This window comes from Bos indicus, chromosome 2 (assembly GCF_029378745.1).
Source record: "Bos indicus isolate NIAB-ARS_2022 breed Sahiwal x Tharparkar chromosome 2, NIAB-ARS_B.indTharparkar_mat_pri_1.0, whole genome shotgun sequence".
Lineage (NCBI taxonomy): Eukaryota > Metazoa > Chordata > Mammalia > Artiodactyla > Bovidae > Bos > Bos indicus.
This window is the reverse complement of record NC_091761.1, coordinates 111,851,632-111,872,802: the sequence shown is the minus strand read 5'-3', so window position 1 is coordinate 111,872,802 and position 21,171 is coordinate 111,851,632. Positions and strand designations below refer to the sequence as shown.

The window sequence follows — 21,171 nt, the reverse complement described above, 5'->3', positions numbered from 1 at the left end:
TTGCCTGACACCAGATTGCAAGTCTCCAGAGATCATGACCAGGGACTTACATGTTTGTTTTTTCCAACACTTGGAACCAGCTCTGGGCCAAGTTATAGCAAATGTTCTGGAAACTTTTTATTTAGTTTGCAGTCTCAAGAAATGAATTAGTGGACTAGGAAAATGTGTCCTTCTCAGTAATACTCTCTTCCCCACTCCCTTGTTCACTGAAGATTTTTAAGTACTGTTAGAATTTGCTTCCATAAGAGTTTTCTGTAGTGTATTCTATATAACGGAATGAATAGCATTAGAGGTACTGGTTAAGGTTGTATAAGATTTGTTGCAACAGTTTTCACAAAGATGAGTACTTGGAAGTTTTCCAGATTAATTTGCCCTCCCTCCCTTCCTTTCTGTCTATGATTCTTCCTTTTTTTTTTTTTTCCTTTGTAAATGATGTTATAAGACCTAAATATTGCTTCAGAAATTTCAGTTTGTTGGTCAGTGTTTAGAAGTGATAAGACAGACCATTTTTCTTTTGCTCTCTCCTGGTTCACCAAGTTTATTTTCATTTTTTAAAGAGATATTTCCAAGTATTTAATGACATGTTTTCAAACTTGAGTTTATTTAATTTTGTGCTTTCAGTTATTCAAATGAATTCTGACATCGCGGTACTTTCTTTTGAAATAAACTGCCGACTTGGCCTTTTGCAAGAGAGTTCTCCTGAGGCTCAGAGTTTCCCATAACCTGCCTTCTCCCCCTCATTTCTGCACTGTGGTGTGACCTGTTGTGTTTTCTTAGATGTATCCAACAGTGATAATGTGAATTGGGATTGAATCTCAATCTTATTTGACCAAATATCAGATATTTCAGAACACGTTGCTTTCTCAAGGGAATTTGAATCACCTTCACTTATTCTAAACCCAGTTAAAGGATAAGCAGAATCAGAATGCATTCCAATTTCTCCAACATTAATTTTTCATTCTATTTTGGCATACCTTTAGAAGCCCTGTCTTTGTCATGGACCAAAATTTAATGCACTAAAAAAATTCAATGAATATTTCATTAAGCTAAGAGCAGCTTAAGGCTCTGTGCCCAGTAGGTGTTTGGTTTTTATTAATTAACTGTGATGAATAAACCCATCAATACTGAGTCTCATGACATCATCTCAGGTGTAATATATTTCTCTTTGGTCTTCTTTTCCTCTGTGTTAATACTGAAGGTTTCTTTGAATTTTACCCTTACACTCTCCCAGAAAAATACCTGTACTGAGCTTCTCATAACCCTAGAAAATATTACCTTCCTGTGACAGATGAATCAAAATCTCAAGCTACTTATTTAAGTTATGTATTTTTTTTTTCTTCTAGCACTTTTCAATTCCCAGGAGATTTATAGGGATTAACTAGTTAATCTTTTGGTCTTCCTTAAGTAGCATGAAGCCCAATTTATAGAAGCTAAGCAGCAATGCCTCTTAGGGTCAAGAGATAAGGGTCAGATTGAGGATTTAGACACCTGCCAATTTCCCATTATGGGCTGCCACATGAGATTTTACTGATGGTGTGGATGTTGTTGTCCCAGAGAGGTTTGATCTTGATTTAGGGAGTTTTCCTGTTGTCAGCAGAGGGATGCTATATGTCCTCCTGGACCCTCGTGTCAGCCGGCTCTCTCAACCAGACCCATAATTTGGCTCATCATTGATTCACAGATAAGAAAAATGATATGCACAAAGTTTAATAGAAATATTTACTTTGCTAAAGCTCATGGGGGCTATTGTGAGGATCAGAGCTATAGTGTAATTGACAGTACTTTGTAAACTGTCAGTTGCTGTGTCCTCTATACTTGGCATTATTGTTTTATATATACACTTATGTACTGGCTGTATGTAGCTTGAACTTTTTGTATTTTCTTTAGAACAGAATTCAGTAAAGGAAGGTCCTTCTTAGAGTCTATCCAAAAGGATTTAATTATTGATACTCTCCCTACATCATGTGTTCTGCTATAATGGAAGTCCCTCAAGCCAAATTACAGGAAAACCATAGTCAAGCACAAGGCTAGGGGATCAAAGATAACATTAAATGACCACTGCTTCTTCCTTTTATAAGCTTTCTTCCAGAATACAGAGACATGAAAAAAATGAGAAAAGATAAGGAAAGGGGCTCATGTGTTTATTAACACAGAAGCCATGTGCTTTTGCATAAAATGGAGGGCACTCATTTGAGCATCAAGGGTGTATTTCTGATATAGTGGGGCAGCACCCTGAAGGTAGAATTAGAAGTAATGTTTGAGTAATTAGATAGTAGCTGAAAAAATCTGCATTAGATCTTAAGTTCTCGTCTTACTCTCAGGTACAATAACCCTTTGGGGTTAGATTCAAAGAATTGCGAATAGTATTTTGGAATTGCTGTATATGAGTCTTGCTCATTTGTAACATTCTTTCTAAGGCGGATAGAACTTGTGCAGCACATCACAAGTTCCCTTATGATCTGGAACTAGTAACTGTATAATCAAAGTGTGCATGTATGTGTGTACGTGGGTGTTGTGAGTATCTGGCTTTGCCTGTCACCTGACCTTATCCCATCCCTTGCAACTTGGTACACTAAATTAATTGCCTTGTGGCTGCTGATGAGGTCAATAGCCTTGGGGATAGTTGCTGCTCGGAGAGTGGAGAGTGGGGTATGAGACGTTCCCAGAGGACTTGCATTAGTATCTGTCAAGTTCACTTCACAGGATTCTGGTTGCTGGTTTCTCCTAATGAGGTTCCTGTCTGTCCTCGACTCCTGGTCTACACCTGCCTTGAACTCTGGGGTTCCCCAGCTCTTGCTACTGTAACTCCTGACCTCCCGCCTCTTCTGACCTCTGGTAACTGCTTACTTCTTGTACCTTCTTTGATGTGCATGAATGTCTAATCTATGGTGCTTTCTTCCTGTTTATCTATATTGTTTAAAATTGTAATTTTTTATGTATCCTAGATGTATACAGGTTTTTAAGTAAAAAAAAAATGGGATTGCATTATGCATATTATTCTGCAACTTTCTGTCATTCCTCTTACTAGCCTGTCTTAGAAACTGTTTCCATGCCTATCCATGGAAATCTACTTTACTCTTTCCAACTTAAACATAGAATTTCCATGGTATATAATACAATACCAAGTAGGGGTAGACCATACTTTATTTAAGCAATTCTATTATGGCTGTACTTTGAGTTGCTTCCAGTTGTTATTACAAATGATGCTATTGTCATCCTTATTGTTAATACATATTATTGTGCATTAGTTTGGGTATAGCATAGGAATAAATTCTTTTATTGGGTCAAAGAATTATTGGGTCAAAGGATTTGTACTTTTGAAATTGATGGACACTACAATTTGAGCCTTCAAAATGGCTTGTAAAGTTTATAAATCCCACCAACAGTGAGTGTGAGTTTGTTTATCCATACACTTAACAGCAATGGGTATTCTCTCTTCATAATAGTCAGATGGTCATTAATTCAGTTTGCATTTTTCTGATAACTAGTGAGGCTGTGTGTGTCATTGGATGTGTATTGGCCTTTTCCATTTCTTGCCTTGTCTATTAATTGCTTCTTGACAGCCTTTATTTGATTTTTTATGCTGTGGTATTTATCTTAGGGATCTGCAAGAATTCTTTCTATATCTTGGGCTTTCCTTGTGGCTCAGCTGGTAAAGAATCTGCCTACAAGGCAGGAAACCTGGGTTTGATCCCTGGGTTGGGAAGATCCCCTGGAGAAGGGAAAGGCTAGCCACTTGAGTATTCTGGCCTGGAGAGTTCCATGGACTGTATAGTCCATGGGGTCTCAAAGAGTCAGACACGACTGAGCAACTTTTACTTCTTTCTATATCTTGGATAGTGTACTTCCCTTTCTATTATGTATGCTGTAAATATTATCCCCAGTCCAGGGCTCTACTTTTAACCTATACTCTGATCTTTCCACATTTTTGCCTGAGAAACTTGGTTCCATTGTCATTCAAATTCCTGGAGTAAAAGTGTTCTAGAAATAAAAGAATAGGTTTATAAGCTGAAAACATGTACTTTTGTAATGCCATCTTTTTTCTGATGGTTGTTCTTAAGAGGAAACCCTAACGGTCTGGGGAAATCCTAGATTATAGTATTATGTCCCAGGGAACAGATTCTCATTTTAAACTATACATATATGCACATATATATATGTTTGTGTATATGTGTCGAAAGACAGAGAGAGGGAAAGAGACAAAGAGTCAGACCCTGTAGGGAGAGGGAATTTAGATGTGTGTGTTACACACACACAGTTGTTGATTTCTTTTTTCTTTTTCTTTTGTTGGGCCACACCATGTGGCATGTGGGATTGTCCCCAACCAAAGATGGAACCTGGCCCCCTGCACTGGGAGTGTGGAGTCTTAACCACTGGACCAGGGAAGTCCCACACTTGTTGAATTGATGATATTTTCTAACGAATGAAGAGACCATAATGTTTGCAGATTAGTTAGGTTAATTTATCTGAGCTGGCCATATATTATAGTGATTTTGTACTTATTTGTTCTTATGCTTCTAGGTTCAGATGGAGAGTCTGCAAGTTTATTGACCTAAAGCATAAATATATAGAGCAATTTGTTAAAATATTGATATCCGTTTTATGTAAAGTCATAAAAATCGGAGGACTGTAGATCTGGGAAGCCATTAGTCCCCAGCAGCATAAAAGCAAGGCCTGTATCATGGCTGATTCATTCATTCATGCTGCAGACATTTATTGCATCCTACTATGTGCCAGGTTCCAGAGACACAAGGATGACTAAGGCAAGATCTATGCCTGAGCTCACAGGACAAGGGGAAGTGATTGATAAGTAAGTGTATACTCAGTCACACAAGATGTAAGAGAGAACATACAGGAAGTGATGCAAAAACCTCAAAGGGAGAAATGAGGATTTGGGGGAATCATTTTACTCATAACTTTTGAATTTGTCTTTGGAAAATGAGCTTGATTTTGTCAGCAGAATAAAGAAAAGGACATTTAGAGAATGTTCCAGGAATTTCTGGAATGTGCAAAGAGCAAAGGCAGGAAAGAACAGGGTGAGTTTGTAGAATGCGTAGCTGTAGCATGGGGTGGGTGCCAGCACAGGAAGCCAGCGAGCAAGCCCCAGGCCATGCTGAGCAATTCAGACTGTCCTGGACAGAAGACCTCACACAGGAAAGGAGCCAGATGAGCACTTTAGCAAAACATTAGTGGTCGTTGGCCTCTTGTGGGCACAGACACCACCGAGAAGGTCACTCCTTCTAGGATGCACTCTCTTGTGTCCTAAGCATGAGATAGTGCAGGTCTGAGCAACAGCAGTGAAAATAAGCAAGAATGGAAGGGTTATGAGCTTATGTACAAGATGGAATCCATAGGAGTTGGTGATCAAATTGAGAGGGATGAGACCAAGGGAGGGAGAAAAGGGAGAGGGAGGGGGAATGGAATAAATGTAGAATAAATGAGATTGAGCTGCTAGATAGAGGTTGCAGCTACTAAGCAAAGTAGGGACTAAAGGGAAAGGAATATGCTTGACTTCAGTTTGGGATTCAGAGACTTGGATGGAGGAATATGGAGGAAGAGATGTCTGGTTAGTGGGTAAAGATACTGGAGGAGCACTGCTGAGAGAGATCAGGCCCAGGCATCTCAGTTTGCTGTTACCTGCATGCAAGACACAGCTGCAGAGGGTCAATGAGATCATCCAGGAGAATGTATGTATCCCAAAGAGGCTCTCTTGAGAAACATTAGTCTTTAAGAGGAAAGCAGGTCCCTAGGATGTGAACATCAGAGAAGGCAATTGGACCCCACTCCAGTACTCTTGCCTGGAAAATCCCATGGACAGAGGAGCCTGGCAGGCTGCAGTCCATGGGGTCTCGAAGAGTCGTACACGACTGCGCGACTTCCCTTTCACTTTTCACTTTCATGCATTGGAGAAGGAAATGGCAACCCGCTCCAGTGTTCTTGCCTGGAGAATCCCAGGAACGGGGGAGTCTGGTGGGCTGCCGTCTGTGGGGTCGCACAGAGTCGGACACGACTGAAGCGACTTAGCAGCAGCAGCAGCAGGATAGAGATTTTTTTGCTTTGTCTGTTGATGTGTCTCAAGCATTTTTAAATACTTTTTAAATGAATGCAAGGTTCAGGGAGAGATAAATCATCCAAGGAGCCTGGAAAGAATCCTCAGAGATGGAGGAGGAAAGCAGGCATTGAGTCGTATTGGCAGCATCAGGCAGCCATCAAGAGGAGATTTTCAAGCAGGGGATTGGCGAAGTGTATCAGTGCTGTTGAGCAGTGAAGGTGAGAGAGGCCTGAAAGCTTTTGGTGAGCAGACATTCTGGAGGGTATGGAAAGGGAGAGTTGAGGACTATGTGGGAAGGGAAACGGTAGGGATGGGGCCTCGCTGGCTGGCTGGTGGAAGCATTGGAAGTGAGCCTTATTTGGATTATGCTCTTGCTACTTGCTACGTGTAACCAAATCTATCAGCCTCTGCATTGGTCTGTGACAGTGGCAGTGGTTCTCCACATGTGGTCCCCACACCAGCGTCATTAGCCTCACTTGGGCTCCTGTTAGACATTTAGTCTCTCAGGCTTTAACCTACTGAATCGGAAACTCCAGAGGTGGGGCCTAGTAGTGTGTGTTGCAGTGAGCATTCTGGGTGATTGGGTCACACTCTGAAGTTTGAGAACCACTTTTTTGAGACATAGTTTTGAGAAAAATTAGCACAATTGAGCTAATTTGCCTCTGAAGAATGAGCTTCTGAGAGTTCTAAAGCTAGGAGCCAAACTTACAGACCAGTGATCAGGAGCAACGAAACTGCCCTCATGACTGAAGTCAGCGAGGACTCAGCTTTTATCTGTGCTGATGGAAGGATGAACTGAGCAGCTCCCCACCTCGACTGAGCCTCGAATTTCTTGTTGTGACATTAAACAGTATTATCTGTGGACATGCTCTGCTTTAATAGAATGTGGTTTTACTTTTTTTTCAGGGCTCGGATTCCCCTAGTTCTGCTTTTCTGGCCTTAAAAATACCATCTGATGTTTTTATCTTTGGTGTGCCACATGGGTGTCACCGTTGCAAAGCTTGAATCCCTGGCACGTGTTTCCCCTGATACTGCTGCAAGTTTATCAACACATTTGCTTTTGTCTTACCAGGTCTGTGAGCTAGATATTATCTTTAATTTTGAAAAGGCTTATTTTATCCTGGATGAGTTTATCATCGGTGGAGAAATTCAGGAAACATCCAAGAAATCTGCTGTCAAAGCCATTGAGGATTCTGATATGTTACAGGAGGTCAGTACACCTTTTCTCATGCCCTGGGAAAAGACGGTGGTGGCGGCGATGTATTAGCTGACACTTACTGTCTACTTTGTGCTGGGTATAGTTTCTAGGTAAGTCACATGTATTAACTTATTTAATTATCACTGCAATTCTAAGAGGTATATTGTTACCCACTTTTATTTATTTATTTTTTTGGCTCTGCCACAGCTTGTGGGATCTTAGTTCCCTGACCAGGCATCACAATGTAGGCACTCAGCAGTGAGACCACAGAGTTCTAACCATTGGACCACTAGGAAATTCTCTAGCCTCATTTTAAAGATGAATAAGCTGAGACACAGAGAAGTTTAATGATTGCTCAATGTCACAGAGCTAGTAATCGTGGAATAGAGATTTGAACCCAGGCACTTGGGCTCCAGAGTCTTTGCTTTTCATGTTTGACCTTATCAGTGAGGATCCCTCCCTCTCAAAAAGATATTAAATACTTGGTGCTATTCTTTTCAAGAATAATTTTATGGGAGGTATAAAAAGACTTGCATTAAAATACCCGTGTTGCCCTGGGAAAGAAGAATAACATCGTTATTCTATTTGCCAAGGTTACTAGAGCTTTATTACTGAAAGTGGCATTTATCATTTTAATTAAAATTTCCTACCTTCCTGGAGAGGCTGTGTGTGTGCCTATTTGCATAAATAAATTGGGAATTCTGTAGCTTGCTGTCAAGGAATAAATGGGCCCTGAAGCATCCATTTGGTTATGCTCCTGACTCTGTGATACTTATATAAAATACTATGGGGCTTTTCTTATAGATCCAGTCTGGATTTCCATCATCCCTAATAAGGGAACTTATCTACATTAGCCCACAGTCACTATGAGAAAAGAGTGCGTCACCGCACTGACCTTTGCCCTCCCAAATGAGATGATCTGCCTAACCCCTGATCCAGCATACCTTTGAGGGCCTGGCTTCCATGCCTGCTCTGCCACGTCTAGGTTCTTCTTCTCACAGCATCGTTGAGTCTATCTGTCTTTCTGTTTTCATGACAGCAGGTCACAACATCTTAGAGCACTACAAAGTATCTTTTAGAAATTGGCGGTAAAGCCATTCTTGCTGCTGTTTGAAAATAAGAGCCTGCTTGAGTTAGTAAAACAACATTAGGAATGACTTCCAAATAATGGTTTTGGCACATCTTTGAGCTGATGACTTGTTCCTGCCCATCCAGGGAACCAGTCCTCAGGTGAATGGATACTGAGAAAGATACAGGGTACCCCTGAGCCTCTCTGCTTGCCTATTAGGAACCTGCTGCATTGATTTCTAGATGTGTTATCACCTCAAAAAATGCATTTAAACTTTCTGATGTTCATTTGGCTTTCCCCAAATGCCACAGGAAGGGTATTTTACAAGGTACTTGAGAAATCACTGGTTTGGAAATTCCACAGAACAACCTTTCTTAAAATATGCCAGGGAGTTATTTATAATTCTGTCCTCAGGGCCCTTACTGTGGAATCACCTTATAGGAGAAACAGGCATTTAACAAGGTCTTTGGAACTTCAGTAATTAAAGCCTCTTGAATTAGGGCCAAGATACCCCTAGGTTATTTTGAGTTTCCCCTCCATAGGAAATAGTTTTAAAGGGCTTGCAGGTTGTATGGTGCTTCTTGTTCCAGTTAAATCTGGGAAGCAGGGAATGTCTGCTATTTCAAGAGAGAGACCCTTCACAATGAAACATTGATTGGTTGTTCATATCCCTGGTTATTGAGTGGAAGGTCTTGATAGGTAGGTCTCAGGGGGCCCCCCATTTAGCTGGCTTGTGAGCAGGGAGTATCACGACTGTCCTCTAAAACTCTCAATGAATTAGCAACACCTGCCAAATAGAAACAGAGTCACCAGTGTTCTCTTGGGATCTGGTACTTCAGCTAAGTCCGTGAACATTTGAGGAGCTGGTTGAAAAATTGACTGTGTATGTGTGGTTTGCTTTGTATATCTGGTCAGAGCCACTGAGCATGAATAGACACATGTAATATAATTGGATAAAGAGAAAAAATTATTGCTTTCTTTTTTCCCTGTCTTTTGGACCTAAGCATGTATTTGTACTTGCTGATGTCTAAGGGAGGCCTTTGTAATATTCCTTTTACTTTTAGTACAACTGAACATCTCAAAGTAGCCCTGGACTTTTCCCTGACCCCTACCCAATAAAAGTTTTTTAGAATAAAAAGACTGTCTTTTTGTTTTTAGTGAGAAAATGCATAGTCTTAAACCTCTAAATTCTCAAAGCTTATTCTGAGTGTACTGGGGCTAGACATTGAAAATATGGAATGATGGAAGAGATTAACTGGTTGGGATGACTTTAAGAGGTACCTTATTTTGAAGGTACCTGTAGACACTGGTACAAAATGATTAGAAGAAAAAGGACACTCTGAAAGGAAGAAGATGATATTGTTGTTCAGTCACTAAGTTGTATCTGACTCTGCAACCTCATAGACTGTAACATGCCAGGCACCTCTGTCTTCCACTCTCTGCCAGAGTTTGTTCAAAATCATGTCGATTGAGTCAGTGATGCTATCTGACCATTTCATCCTCTGCCACTCGCTTCTTCTTTTGCCTGCAGTCTTTCCCAGCATCAGGGTCTTTTCCAATGAGTTGGTTCTTTGCATTGGGTGGCCAAAGTGTTGGAGCTTCAGTTTTAGCATCAGTCCTTCAGTGAGTATTCAGGGTTCATTTCCTTTAGGATTGACTGGTGTGATCTCCTTGCTATTCAAGGTACTCTCAAAAGTCTTCTCCAGCACCACAATTCAAAAGCATCAATTCTTTGGTGCTCAGCCTTCTTTATGGTTCATCTCTCAGCTCCATATATGACTAATGGAAAAACCACAGATTTGACTATACAGACCTTTGTCAGCAAAGTGATGCCTCTGCTTTTTAATACACTGATCCTCAAACACAGAGGTTGGTGCTCTTGGGATCACCAGTGGGGGTGACAAACATGTTCTGAGCACAGAATTAGAAAGCAAGTTAAGAAGGGAGGGTCAAAGGGTACCTCCTTAGGTCAAGCAATGAGATACCATGTATGTGTAGGTTGGGATTCATGAGAACTGACTAGGTATAATCCAACACTGTCTCCCTGAAAGGCACAAACATATTAGGCAGCTAAACCAAACCATAATACAATAAAATGTAGATTCCTAGTGCTGAATGCACAAGAGGCACTGCTGTGCGGGATAGAGAGCTGGAGTCCCATGATACCCTAGTCCTTGTGAAAGGCCAGGGCAGAGCTCTTTAAGCTTATGTGGCCTAAAAGTCTATTCCAACTTTTGAAGGGACAAGCTCCAGAAAATACCAACCACATATGTCATTGGCTTAAGTAACTTGAGTAGCAGCAAAGCTAGAGTTCTAAAGGGCAGCCAGTCTTTAGCAGATTGATTCCCTCAGTGGTGTGAATCAGTGCCAGTAACTAGAGACCAGTGAATTGTGAGGCCAGTGAAGTGACAACTCCAGGGCGTTTCCTGGGCCAGGCCCCTTCCAAGGCTGCAAGCTCCTATGGTCACATTTGCAAAGGTAAGGTATCTTAGCTGCAATGACTTTGTGGCCATTTAATGAATATGTAAGCTATTATAGAAGTGTGTCAGGCATTTAATTGATGAAACCCATATGCTTTTGTGACTTTTAAACATTTTTTAGAAAATTTATGATCCACTCCCATTTTTTCTCATTCTAATTAAACTTTATACCCAACTCTGTATTTGTAATTTTGTGTACTTTTTTATTTTAAAATTTTTATTTATTTTTAATATTTATTTATTTAACTAATTAATTTATTTTAATTGGAGGACAATTACTTTGCATATTGAGGTGGTTTTTGCCATACACCGACATAAATCAGCCACAGGTGCACATGTGTCCCCCATCCTGAACCCCCCTCCTGTGTCCCTCCCACCCCATCCCTCTGGGTTGTCCCAGGGCACTGGCTTTGAGTGCCCTGCTTCATGCATGCACTGGTCATCTATTTTACATATGGTAATATACATGTTTCAATGCTAACCTCTCAAATCATCTCACCCTCACCTTCTCCCTCAGAGCCCAAAAGTCTGTTCTTTACATCTGTGTCTCTTCTAATATTTATTTTTATTTGTTTGTTTATCTTCCTGTGCGGGGGTGTTAGTTGCGGCATGTGGGATTTAGTTACTTGACCAGGGATTGAATCTGGGCCCCCTACATTGGGAGCACAGACTCTTAACCACTGGATCACCAGGGAAGTGCCTGTATACCTAGTTAAATGCTATAAACTCTAGGTACCAAGAGACAGTCATGGCTCCTGGCCAATGTGATAGCCCAGGTTTAAAGACATGGACAATATCTGGGACTTCCCTTTTGGTCCAGTGGTTAAGACTACATGCTCCCAATGCATGGGGCACGAGTTTGATCCCTGGTTGGGGATCTGAGGTCCCCCAAGTCACACAAGGCATAGCCCCCCACCCCTCCTGAAAAAAGATATGGGCAATAGCTATAAGAGGAGATACAGGGCAGAGGTCTTAAGGTGTGGGCTTGCTCATCCAGGAGGTGTAATAACTTTGTAAGAAAGTGGATGATGACATGTGAGTATTTTCAGCAGAGGGGGACTGGAATTCTAAATAGAGCTGGTGGAAACAAGAAACCTGATTTCTAAGCCTACTATCCTCTGAGCAATCTTGCTTAGCCACGGTTTGGTCTGTTTGGCCCTTGCTGGTGGATGTTTTCACCGGCAGGTGCGTGTGAATCGCGTCCCCTGGAGTTCAAGCTTAAGACCAGGTTGAACATTACTGATTGTATGTGATTTACACAGAAGCAGTAGGGGTATTACCTAAGGCTGGCCCCTTGAGTTCTCTGACTGATTCAACCCAGAGGTCACTGTGTTGTATAAGTATATGTTTATAACAGGGACAGAGTGGAAGAGGAAGCCCATCCATCATGCATAATAAAGGGTTTGCAACATCAATGTAATTTTTAACTCTGCCTGTAACTGTGAATCCATTTAAACTTTTTTTTTTAAGTACTGGGAAAGAATTATGGTCTTGTGGCATGTTAGCAAACTTGGTAAGTGATGAGGAGGATGAAGAAACATAATTTGTATACTTTGGAGGATAGCCTTTTCAAAATACATGGAAGAAATTTAAAGTATTATGGTCTGTTTATCCTTTATGTCTTGGAAATAAAATACTCTGTATCTGTAATGATACATATGGTTTACCCAGTGGCTCAGCAGTAAAGAATCTTCCTGCAGTGCAGGAGATGCAGCAGGAGCCGTGGGTTCAATCCCTTGGCCAGAAAGATCCTCTGGAGAAAGAAATGGCAACCCAGTCCAGTATTCTTGCCTGGGAAATCTCATGTACAGAGAAGCCTGGCTGGCTACAGTCCATGGGTTCGCAAAGACTCAGATATGACTTAGCAACTAAACAACAATGATATGTATGTCATACAAATACCATTCAGATTTCTCTCATACCTGTTCCTGGAAGTGGTCGTCATGGTCATTTTAGCAGGTGCATTTTTCTGAAGTCAACAGTGATAGCTTAGCAGCTGCTGCTTAAGCATTTCTCTTATTAGGCATTGATTTTACAGTCAAACTTAGCTTTTCCTCTGTTGAAAGTTATTTAATTCCAGCCATAGAGATGTGTATATAAATTACACTCAAACTTTGAACCACTTTTCTTGATTAGAATGCAAATATTTATGACCATATACACTTCCCAAAACTTCTTTTTGAAAATTACCTGGCCATCCAGTGGTAGGACTCTGCCCTTTCACTGCTGTGGGCTTGGGTTCAGCTCCTGGTGATGGAAGTAAGATCCTACAAACTGTGAGGTATGGTCAAAAAAACCCCAAAACACACACAAACGAACAAACAAAAGCTTCTTTTCACCAGTGGCATAATAAATTAGTAGAAGAATGAAGTGATTTTCAAAATTTTCAGTCTCCTGCAGGATGTGGTTTAAGGGGGAATCATTTTAATCTATTGTTCTCTTTCAGACAATGGAAGAATACATGAACAAGCCCACCTTTTAACCACACATCTACTTGAAAACCTCAAGTGCTACGTGTTATGAACCTGTAAATAAGCAGTGCCTTGAATTTAGACGACAGAGCCTCTGGCACCATGCCAAAAATAGCTTAAAAGGGATTTTTTGTTCACTAGCAAAAATTAAAGTTGTTTGACATAATATATTTATCATTATTCATATCTGTATTATACTGTATATGACTGCTTGGATGTTAAAAAACTGCTTCATAGTTCAATAGACTGAATGTTTGCAGTGCTTTAACTCCATGTCATATTTTTGAGCAAATTTAAATAAATTTGTTGCAGAGTGTTTTGTTGCATTTGATCCTCTTCTGACAGGATGAAAACTGTATTATAATCCATGATTTTAAGTGTAAAGTATATCTTGTAATACTTTTTCTAAATGTTTAGCTTTTTAAATTGTGTAGTGATTCACATGTTAATAGTTCAGAGTTCATACATGATGTTAGACATTTTTAATACACTTAGTGCTGTCACTTCAATCCAGATACAGAGTATCTGATTTTGATGTCCTGAAGTCATTAATTTTTCAGGGCTGGAATTAAGGAAAACAACCAAAGATAGTATAGGACTTGAATGCTTTTGTTATTGTTGTTTTAAATTTTATTTTATTTTTAATTGGAAGATAATGACTGAACTTAAATGTTTTTGATGCCTTAGAAGCTGCTATCTAGGCGAGGTTTTAATTTTACCTTTTAATTGAATATGAGGGGCATTCCAATAAGGTTGTGTTTTCTACAAGCTCTATGTATTTATTAAGATTTTGATACATCTGAAAATAAAGTGTCTATAACTTCCCTTGTCATAAATAGTGTAATAAAGATTAATAACGGTAGCAATAATAATTATTAATACTGCTATTTTAATTATCTTTTATGTTACAAGTACCCTTAGTTGCTTGAGATATTTTTGTTTCCAGTATGTTTTCATGTATATCTAATATATTTGAAGACTTACTGTTTATTAGGCTTGCTTGGAACATTGAATATTATTGTTGCCTGAGTAGTATGTGCCTTTCTCCTTTTTCTTTCCTCATCTCCCAAAGGAAGTACTTGCTGCTGCCTATTATTATTGTGACTATGTCACACTCATGCTTCCTGAAATGAAAGTTCTATATAACCAGGTAATAAAAGTGATCAGACCCTCCAGGGAGAACTAACTTCTACTGTTCTGTCTTGGTGCCCTGTTTTGATGTCTTACCTGTGCATTTTCAGTGTCCGTTTGAGGTCAGATATCATCATGTGGCAGTGGTTAGGGACCCTCTAGAGTTCTTCCTGAGAGAATAGTGTGCTTGCTGTTGGAGAATCCAACATGAGAGAAAAATGTCCTCTTTAATTGATCTTGCTAGACATACTTAGGGTAAAATGGCTGGAGAAGAGTGGAAGAACATGAGTAAAAATGGAGCAACTCCAAAATAGAACCATCATAAAAAAGAAATAACTCAGATTAGTCTATGAAGAAATTATAAGACTTTTAATATCTGACACTTCCTCAGCTTAATCATGTATTTACAAGTAGGGCATCAGATTGAAGTTTGTCATTTTTCACCACTTTTGGATGAAGGTATTGATTGAACCTCACTCTCAAATGTAACATATACACTGGAGAAGTCTGTATTAGACACTGTCTGACTGTAGATGGGCCTCCTCAAACTTCATGTCTGCAGCACACACGGAACGTGAACATAACGATATGGCACTCTGGGGTAAATCTGAGGGATCCTGGGTACGTCTTACATGGACCTTGGTGAAAATAATCATGTTTTCTTTATATCATTTAATGTAATAAAACTACTAAGGGAAAGGAAAGATAATAAATATTAAACTTGTATAAAACTTCCAAATAAATTTTTTTTAAGTTTTTTAATGAGGAATTGGAGTGTGTTTTTATGAATATATATTTTTTAAAATCAGATTTTATGTCTGAAATTGCTATTCATACTTTCTAGTGAAGTCCTTATAACCTCTTCATTTTCTGTGTAATCACCACCAAGGAGAAACTTCATAAGCACGTGACAGAAAACGAGAGAAGAGAATTTATTGTTCTGCACCCACTGGCTTTCTTCTCACCATTCACCTACATTTTGATAATTTGATCTTTTTATGTGTGGTAAATCATTCTTTAAACTACTAACTCCTTTTCTTTTATTAGCAAATGTAAAGTTGACATTTCTTATGACCAGTCAAGTGAATTTTTAATTCACACTTTTTCCCACATCAAGTCTCCTAAAATAATAAAAAGCTTTTCCCTCAAACATACACACATGTTGTTCTTCTACATCTAATAATTCATCTTTAGGATTTGTATTACAGTATCCATGAAACATCATTCATGAACTCTGTTTAGCTTTACTTTTCTGTTGTAATTAATCAATAAACTTTATTGGTAAATGTTTTAATTTCTTTTCCACATGGTCCCTGCAATTTTACATTAAGTTCATTAGATCCTCTAGAATGTAAGTAAGCAAGCCAATTATTTGCAAAGGGAGGGTCAATAAATTTTTTTCAATCCTTATTTTAACTCTTGAAAAAATCCTGACCTTCAACCATGTTCTGTGGTATTCAATGGTGATAATCTATTTTGTCACATAAAGCTAAAACTAGAAAGAACTGTAATAACCAGGGCCAAATTAGATTGACTTTTTGATAGTACTACTTGATAATGGAATTCAAGCCAGCTATTTAATACGGAATTCAGATGTACTTTTACTTTTGATCAGTTCTTTGTGAATAAACTCACATATTGACTGAATCCAACTGACTAAATCTCCTTGCGTCTCTGTTGTCCAGTGCATAACTTACACTGTGTTTCCATCACAACTTACTTGTTTCAAAGTGTTAATTTACTATTACTTTTTCACTTCCACTTTGATTTGCTGCTGCTGCTGCTAAGTCGCTTCAGTTGTGTCCGACTCTTCCACGTGTGCGACCACCTGCAGCCTACCAGGCTCCTCCGTCCATGGGATTTTCCAGGTAAGAGTACGGGAATGGGGTGCCGTTGCCTTCTCCATTTGATTTGCTACTTTACAGAATAAGTAATGTAAGCATATCTCTTCAGAGCTTACTAGCACAGTTCCGAATAACAATAGATTAATATGAGATGATATGTTTATGATTTAACTATCTTCTAGATTAGACCAAATTGTTTTCATGTCTGTGGCATGTCCTCTGTTTAACTAATAGTATTATTCAAAAGTGGTAATTTTTCCTCATTCCTTTGGAAAATATTAAGTGTTTCCATGGAGGTTGTCTGCAATTCTGTGAGTTAATGTGGGCTTTTGTAGTTGGTAGCATGATCTTAAAACTAACTTTATGAGCTACACCTGATATCGCTAATTTTGAAAAGAACTGTGCTTCTTATTTTATTCTTATTTAAAATGTGAATCTTGCATATAGTGGATGTTTAGTAGAAAGATGCCAGCATGTTTACTTGATAATAATTTGAAGTAAAGAAAACATTTAAGCTGAAGAAGAGGAAGAATTATGGGAACTCTCAGTTGCAAGTGTAAGATAATTCTCATACTGCTTTATTAGTGATTTGAACTATTTTATGCAGTTTTCTTGAGGGAGAGAAATCTGTTGAATTTATGGAGCCTCCAGTTTTAAAAAACATTTTTACTCTGTTGTGGAAAAATATCTGTGAAATTTGAGACTATGTAAATGTGAAGAAAAATAATGGACTTATAAGAGGTTTATGGTCAAGAATTAAGTTTTAAAAATAATTTAGGCTTTTATACTTTTAAGAATGACACAAAAATAAATTTTAAAATTATAAAAATGTAATTTTGAAAATGAGTGCAGTCAATATTGGAAGCAGTAAAATATTAATTTCCACTTAATAAAAAAACTAAAAATGTTTTAAAAGTATAAATATTACTTTCACTTATGTGTGTATGTGTGTTAGTTGCTCAGTTGTGTCCAACTCTTTGCGACCCCATGGACTGTAGCTCTCCAGGCTTCTCTGTCCATGGAATTCTCCAGGCAAAAATACTGGAGTGGGTTGCCAGTCCCTTCTCCAGGGGGTCTTCCTGACCCAGGGATTGAACCCGGGTCTCCCACATTGTGGGCAAATTCTTTACCATCTGAGCCACCAGGGAAGCCTTATGTAGGATAAAATAATTTTGGAGAATCTGTACATGATGATTATGTTTTCATGTTTTTAAAAATAAGCAGTTTTATTTCTTGAAGTGTATTTTTAATGATTTTTTACTGAGTCAGTTCAGCTAATTATAATATTAAAGCTAAAAGTGAAACAATGGATGTGCAAGTGAATAAACAAAGGCACATAATAAGAAAAATAAAATCAATTATGTTCTACTTAAAATATCTAATCTTATATGATGATAATGGTGAAGAAAATGTGTACATATTTCCTCTATTAGTTGAATACTTCATTAAAAATGTAAGAGCAGACAGCAAATTAAATTGCAAGAAAATTTAAATTTTTACCTACATGCAAAGAAGCTCAAAAATGACAAATCATAAACTAAAAATCAGACTCATTCAGGGAGTGTTACCTGTGCTTATATTTTATTTACACCCTCTCTGCTCTCTGTGCTTTCTGTATTCAAAATCTTACAAGCATAATTACTGAATTTTTCTGAGGCAGCCATCCAAATGCTATTCAAATATAAGTTAAACTTTTGTGAACTTTTGAATTGATAGAAATAATTGCTCATTCTTTCTAAAATTTCTGTATATGATTTTCATCTATCAGTCTCTCCTAGCAAACAAGTGGGCCATCGCTCACTGCTAAGGATGTTCTGAGCCATAAGACTAAGTGTCTTGATTATGTTTAGAGCATCAAAATGGACTAGGAATTGGGAGCTTTCATACCCATTCTGAATGTACCACTGACAAAGTTCATGAACTTGCTCTTTGAAATGGATGGAATGTCAGAATTAGATGGGATTGTGGAACTGAGCTAGTCTAAACCATTCACTATACAGAAGAGGAAAGAATAATCATTACATTGACATCTATGCTTTGATTAGGTCCCAGTGCTAGTCATTTGCTTAATTAAACCTTGTCTTGATCAAAGATCTTAAACTTCATGAAAGTATTTGATGAGTTTGTTTCCTGGTATGAAATAAAAGCCTAATGACATTCAAGCATGTTTTTCACCCTTTTAAATGATACAAGTGAAGTATATTGAGTGCACTTTAGATAAAGCATGCCATTATAGGAGCAGAAAGAAGGGCAACTCTTGGAATACAGATAAAGAGTGAATCACCAAGGTTGTGTTGTTGAATTTTGGAGGTGGAATATCATATGTGTTTTAGGGGAGAGAAGAGAACAGAAGTGCAATACATTTTGTGGCTAATGTGAATAAAAGAGATTAATAATCTAGAAAAATCACTGAATTATGTGACATTTCCTGCTTTCAGTTAAAGTTTGTCATTTCAACCTTTTTTATAGCTAACTATGAAATAAAAGGAGAAGGCAATGGCACCCCACTCCAGTACTCTTGCCTGGAAAATTCCATGGGCGGAGGAGCCTGGTAGGCTGCAGTCCATGGGGTCGCACAGAGTCGGACATGACTGAGTGACTTCACCTTCACCCATGCACTGGAGAAGGAAATGGCAACCCACTCCAGTGTTCTTTTTTTTTTTTTTTTTTTCAAAGGCAAAATAATAATTTTAATTCAGTTTCAGAAAAAGATGTCACGTGATTCTGGATTAGAAAACATGACAGTAAGAGGTTTGGTTTTTCTGGAAACACAAGGAAAAGAAATAACCCGTAACAGATTCAACAATAATTTTCTGGATTTTCTTCTTGCATCAAAAGCTATATATCTTCTCCCCAAGACCTGCTCCAAGAGCCAACTTAACTCTTCTTATCTCCCGCTAGCTGGGACAGGCTAATTCTCCTGCACCCCCACCCCTCTCCTTTCAGTCACACTATGTGGGTGCTAAAGACCCTGGGCTCTGACCAATGGACAGAATTGTCCTTTGAGCCAGCAACCCACAGGCAGTGGCACCCGGATCCCCACTCCCAGTCCCCACGGCAGAGGCCACAGAGCTGGCATTGTTTCCACTGTCTCAGGAAAAAGGAGCCAAAGGCTGACCCTCAGCATAAATCAAGGCCTAACATGGAGAGAGAAAGAAGGCTCCCAAGCCCAGAGTAGGCTGCAAGCCGGGGGCAAGAAAAGGGAGTTTTTGCAGTCATTCCATCCTTAGAAATAAGGAGAAAACTGGACCCTTTTCCACCGTTATGGTTCTGTAAGGTACTCTACTGCTGAGCTCCAAGGGGATCTGCAAGCAAAGAAGGGTCTAAACAAATCAGAATAACTTTGCCCTGGCCAAAGACAAGAGTAACAAACAGGAAGACAGGTCAATGTGATAATTTGTAGGATGATGACACTGGGAACTTCGGCTCTTCACATGGCTGCCAGCCCTACAGAGGACAACACAGTAAGAACCAGGACAGCCTCTCCAGACTGGTGTAGCTGGGAAATCGTCAGGCCTTTTCCTAGATCCCACATCAAGTGTCGGATCCCATTCCAGGTGTGATACATGAGAGGGAAGACAAGTGCAAATTTGGCTGTGTGGATCAGTGCTGGCCCCAAACACAGGGACTTCACAAATTCCAAATGAGACTCAAAGCTCCCAGGGACCAAGAGGGCTGACAAGCCAAAAAGAGAGACTCCTGCACTCAAGGCAATACCAGTGCCACGGTGGCAAATGGACATCGCCATGGGAAGAGACCAGCCGTAGATGCTGATATGGGGAGACAAAGGACGGTTTAAACTAGTGTTCTTACTCCAGAACCTCTCCATCTCTTCTTTGGCTGTGGTTCCCAAAGGAACAGCATTTCTGATACAGAGCTGAGGACTAAGGTGGGCACGGAGGCAGTGACGGCCAACATGTCTCAACAAGAGCGCAGCCATCTTGGGATCCGGCCTGACGGAAGTCCACTCCAGTGTTCTTGACTGGAGAATCCCAGGGACGGTGGAGCCTGGTGGGCTGCCGTCTATGGGGTCTCACAGAGTCAGACAGGACTGAAGCCACTTAGCTGCAGCAGCAGCAGCAGCAGCAGCAGCAGCATGAAATAAAACCTTCCATTTGGATCTGAGTCAAGGACCAGTGCTGGATGAAATCAAAACACTGCTTGGAAAATATGGTCAAGACAAGATGTTCATTTACCAAATCATTTCGTGTTTCCTCCTGGGCTTACTGCTAGACTTCACTTCCCACCCTTCTTGAAGTTTGATTTCTCCATAATGGAATCATAACCAGTGGCATGTGGGTCCAAGTAACATATGCCCAAGTGCAGGTCTGGCTATTGAAACACTCCCAAGTGTAACCCTCCATTCTCTCATCTTTCCCGGTTTATAGCTGAAGGAAAATACGCGAGAATACAGAGAAGGCAAAGCCCTGAGGTGGAAGGAACCTAAAAAAGTTTTGTTTGGAAAGCCAACCAAGCAGGAACAGTCGCACTGTACTGTTATGTGTGATGGAAATAAACTTCTCTGATGTTAAGTCCCTGAACTCTTCAGTTCAGTTGAGTCGCTCAGTCGTGTCCGACTCTTTGCGACCCCATGAATCGCAGCACGCCAGGCCTCCCTGTCCATCACCAACTCCCAGAGTTCACTTAGACTCACATCCACCGAGTCAGTGATGCCATCTCATCCTCTGTCGTCCCCTTCTCCTCCTGCCCCCAATCCCTCCCAGCATCAGAGTCTTTTCCAATGAGTCAACTCTTCGAATGAGGTGGCCAAAGTACTGGAGTTTCAGCTTCAGCATCATTCCCTCCAAAGAAATTCCAGGGCTGATCTCCTTCAGAATGGACTGGTTGGATCTCCTTGCAGTCCAAGGGACTCTCAAGAGTCTTCTCCAACACCACAGTTCAAAAGCATCAATTCTTCGGTGCTCA

General features: G+C 39.7%; 1 protein-coding gene and 1 pseudogene across 1 annotated transcript in view; one reads left to right on the top strand and one right to left on the bottom strand.

Moving 5' to 3' along the window:
* AP1S3 (adaptor related protein complex 1 subunit sigma 3) overlaps window positions 1-15,163 on the top strand; it is a 66,920-nt gene extending 51,757 nt beyond the window's left edge. Inside the window, exons 4-5 of the mRNA XM_070773094.1 lie at window positions 7,125-7,262; window positions 13,246-15,163. Of these exons, the coding sequence (XP_070629195.1) occupies window positions 7,125-7,262; window positions 13,246-13,281 (174 nt within the window). The 3' untranslated portion in view covers window positions 13,282-15,163. The remainder of the gene's footprint in view (window positions 1-7,124; window positions 7,263-13,245) is intronic.
* Window positions 15,164-18,921: 3,758 nt separating this feature from the next.
* LOC109571302 (succinate dehydrogenase cytochrome b560 subunit, mitochondrial pseudogene) lies at window positions 18,922-20,203 on the bottom strand (annotated as a pseudogene).
* Between the last annotated feature and the right edge of the window lie 968 nt (window positions 20,204-21,171).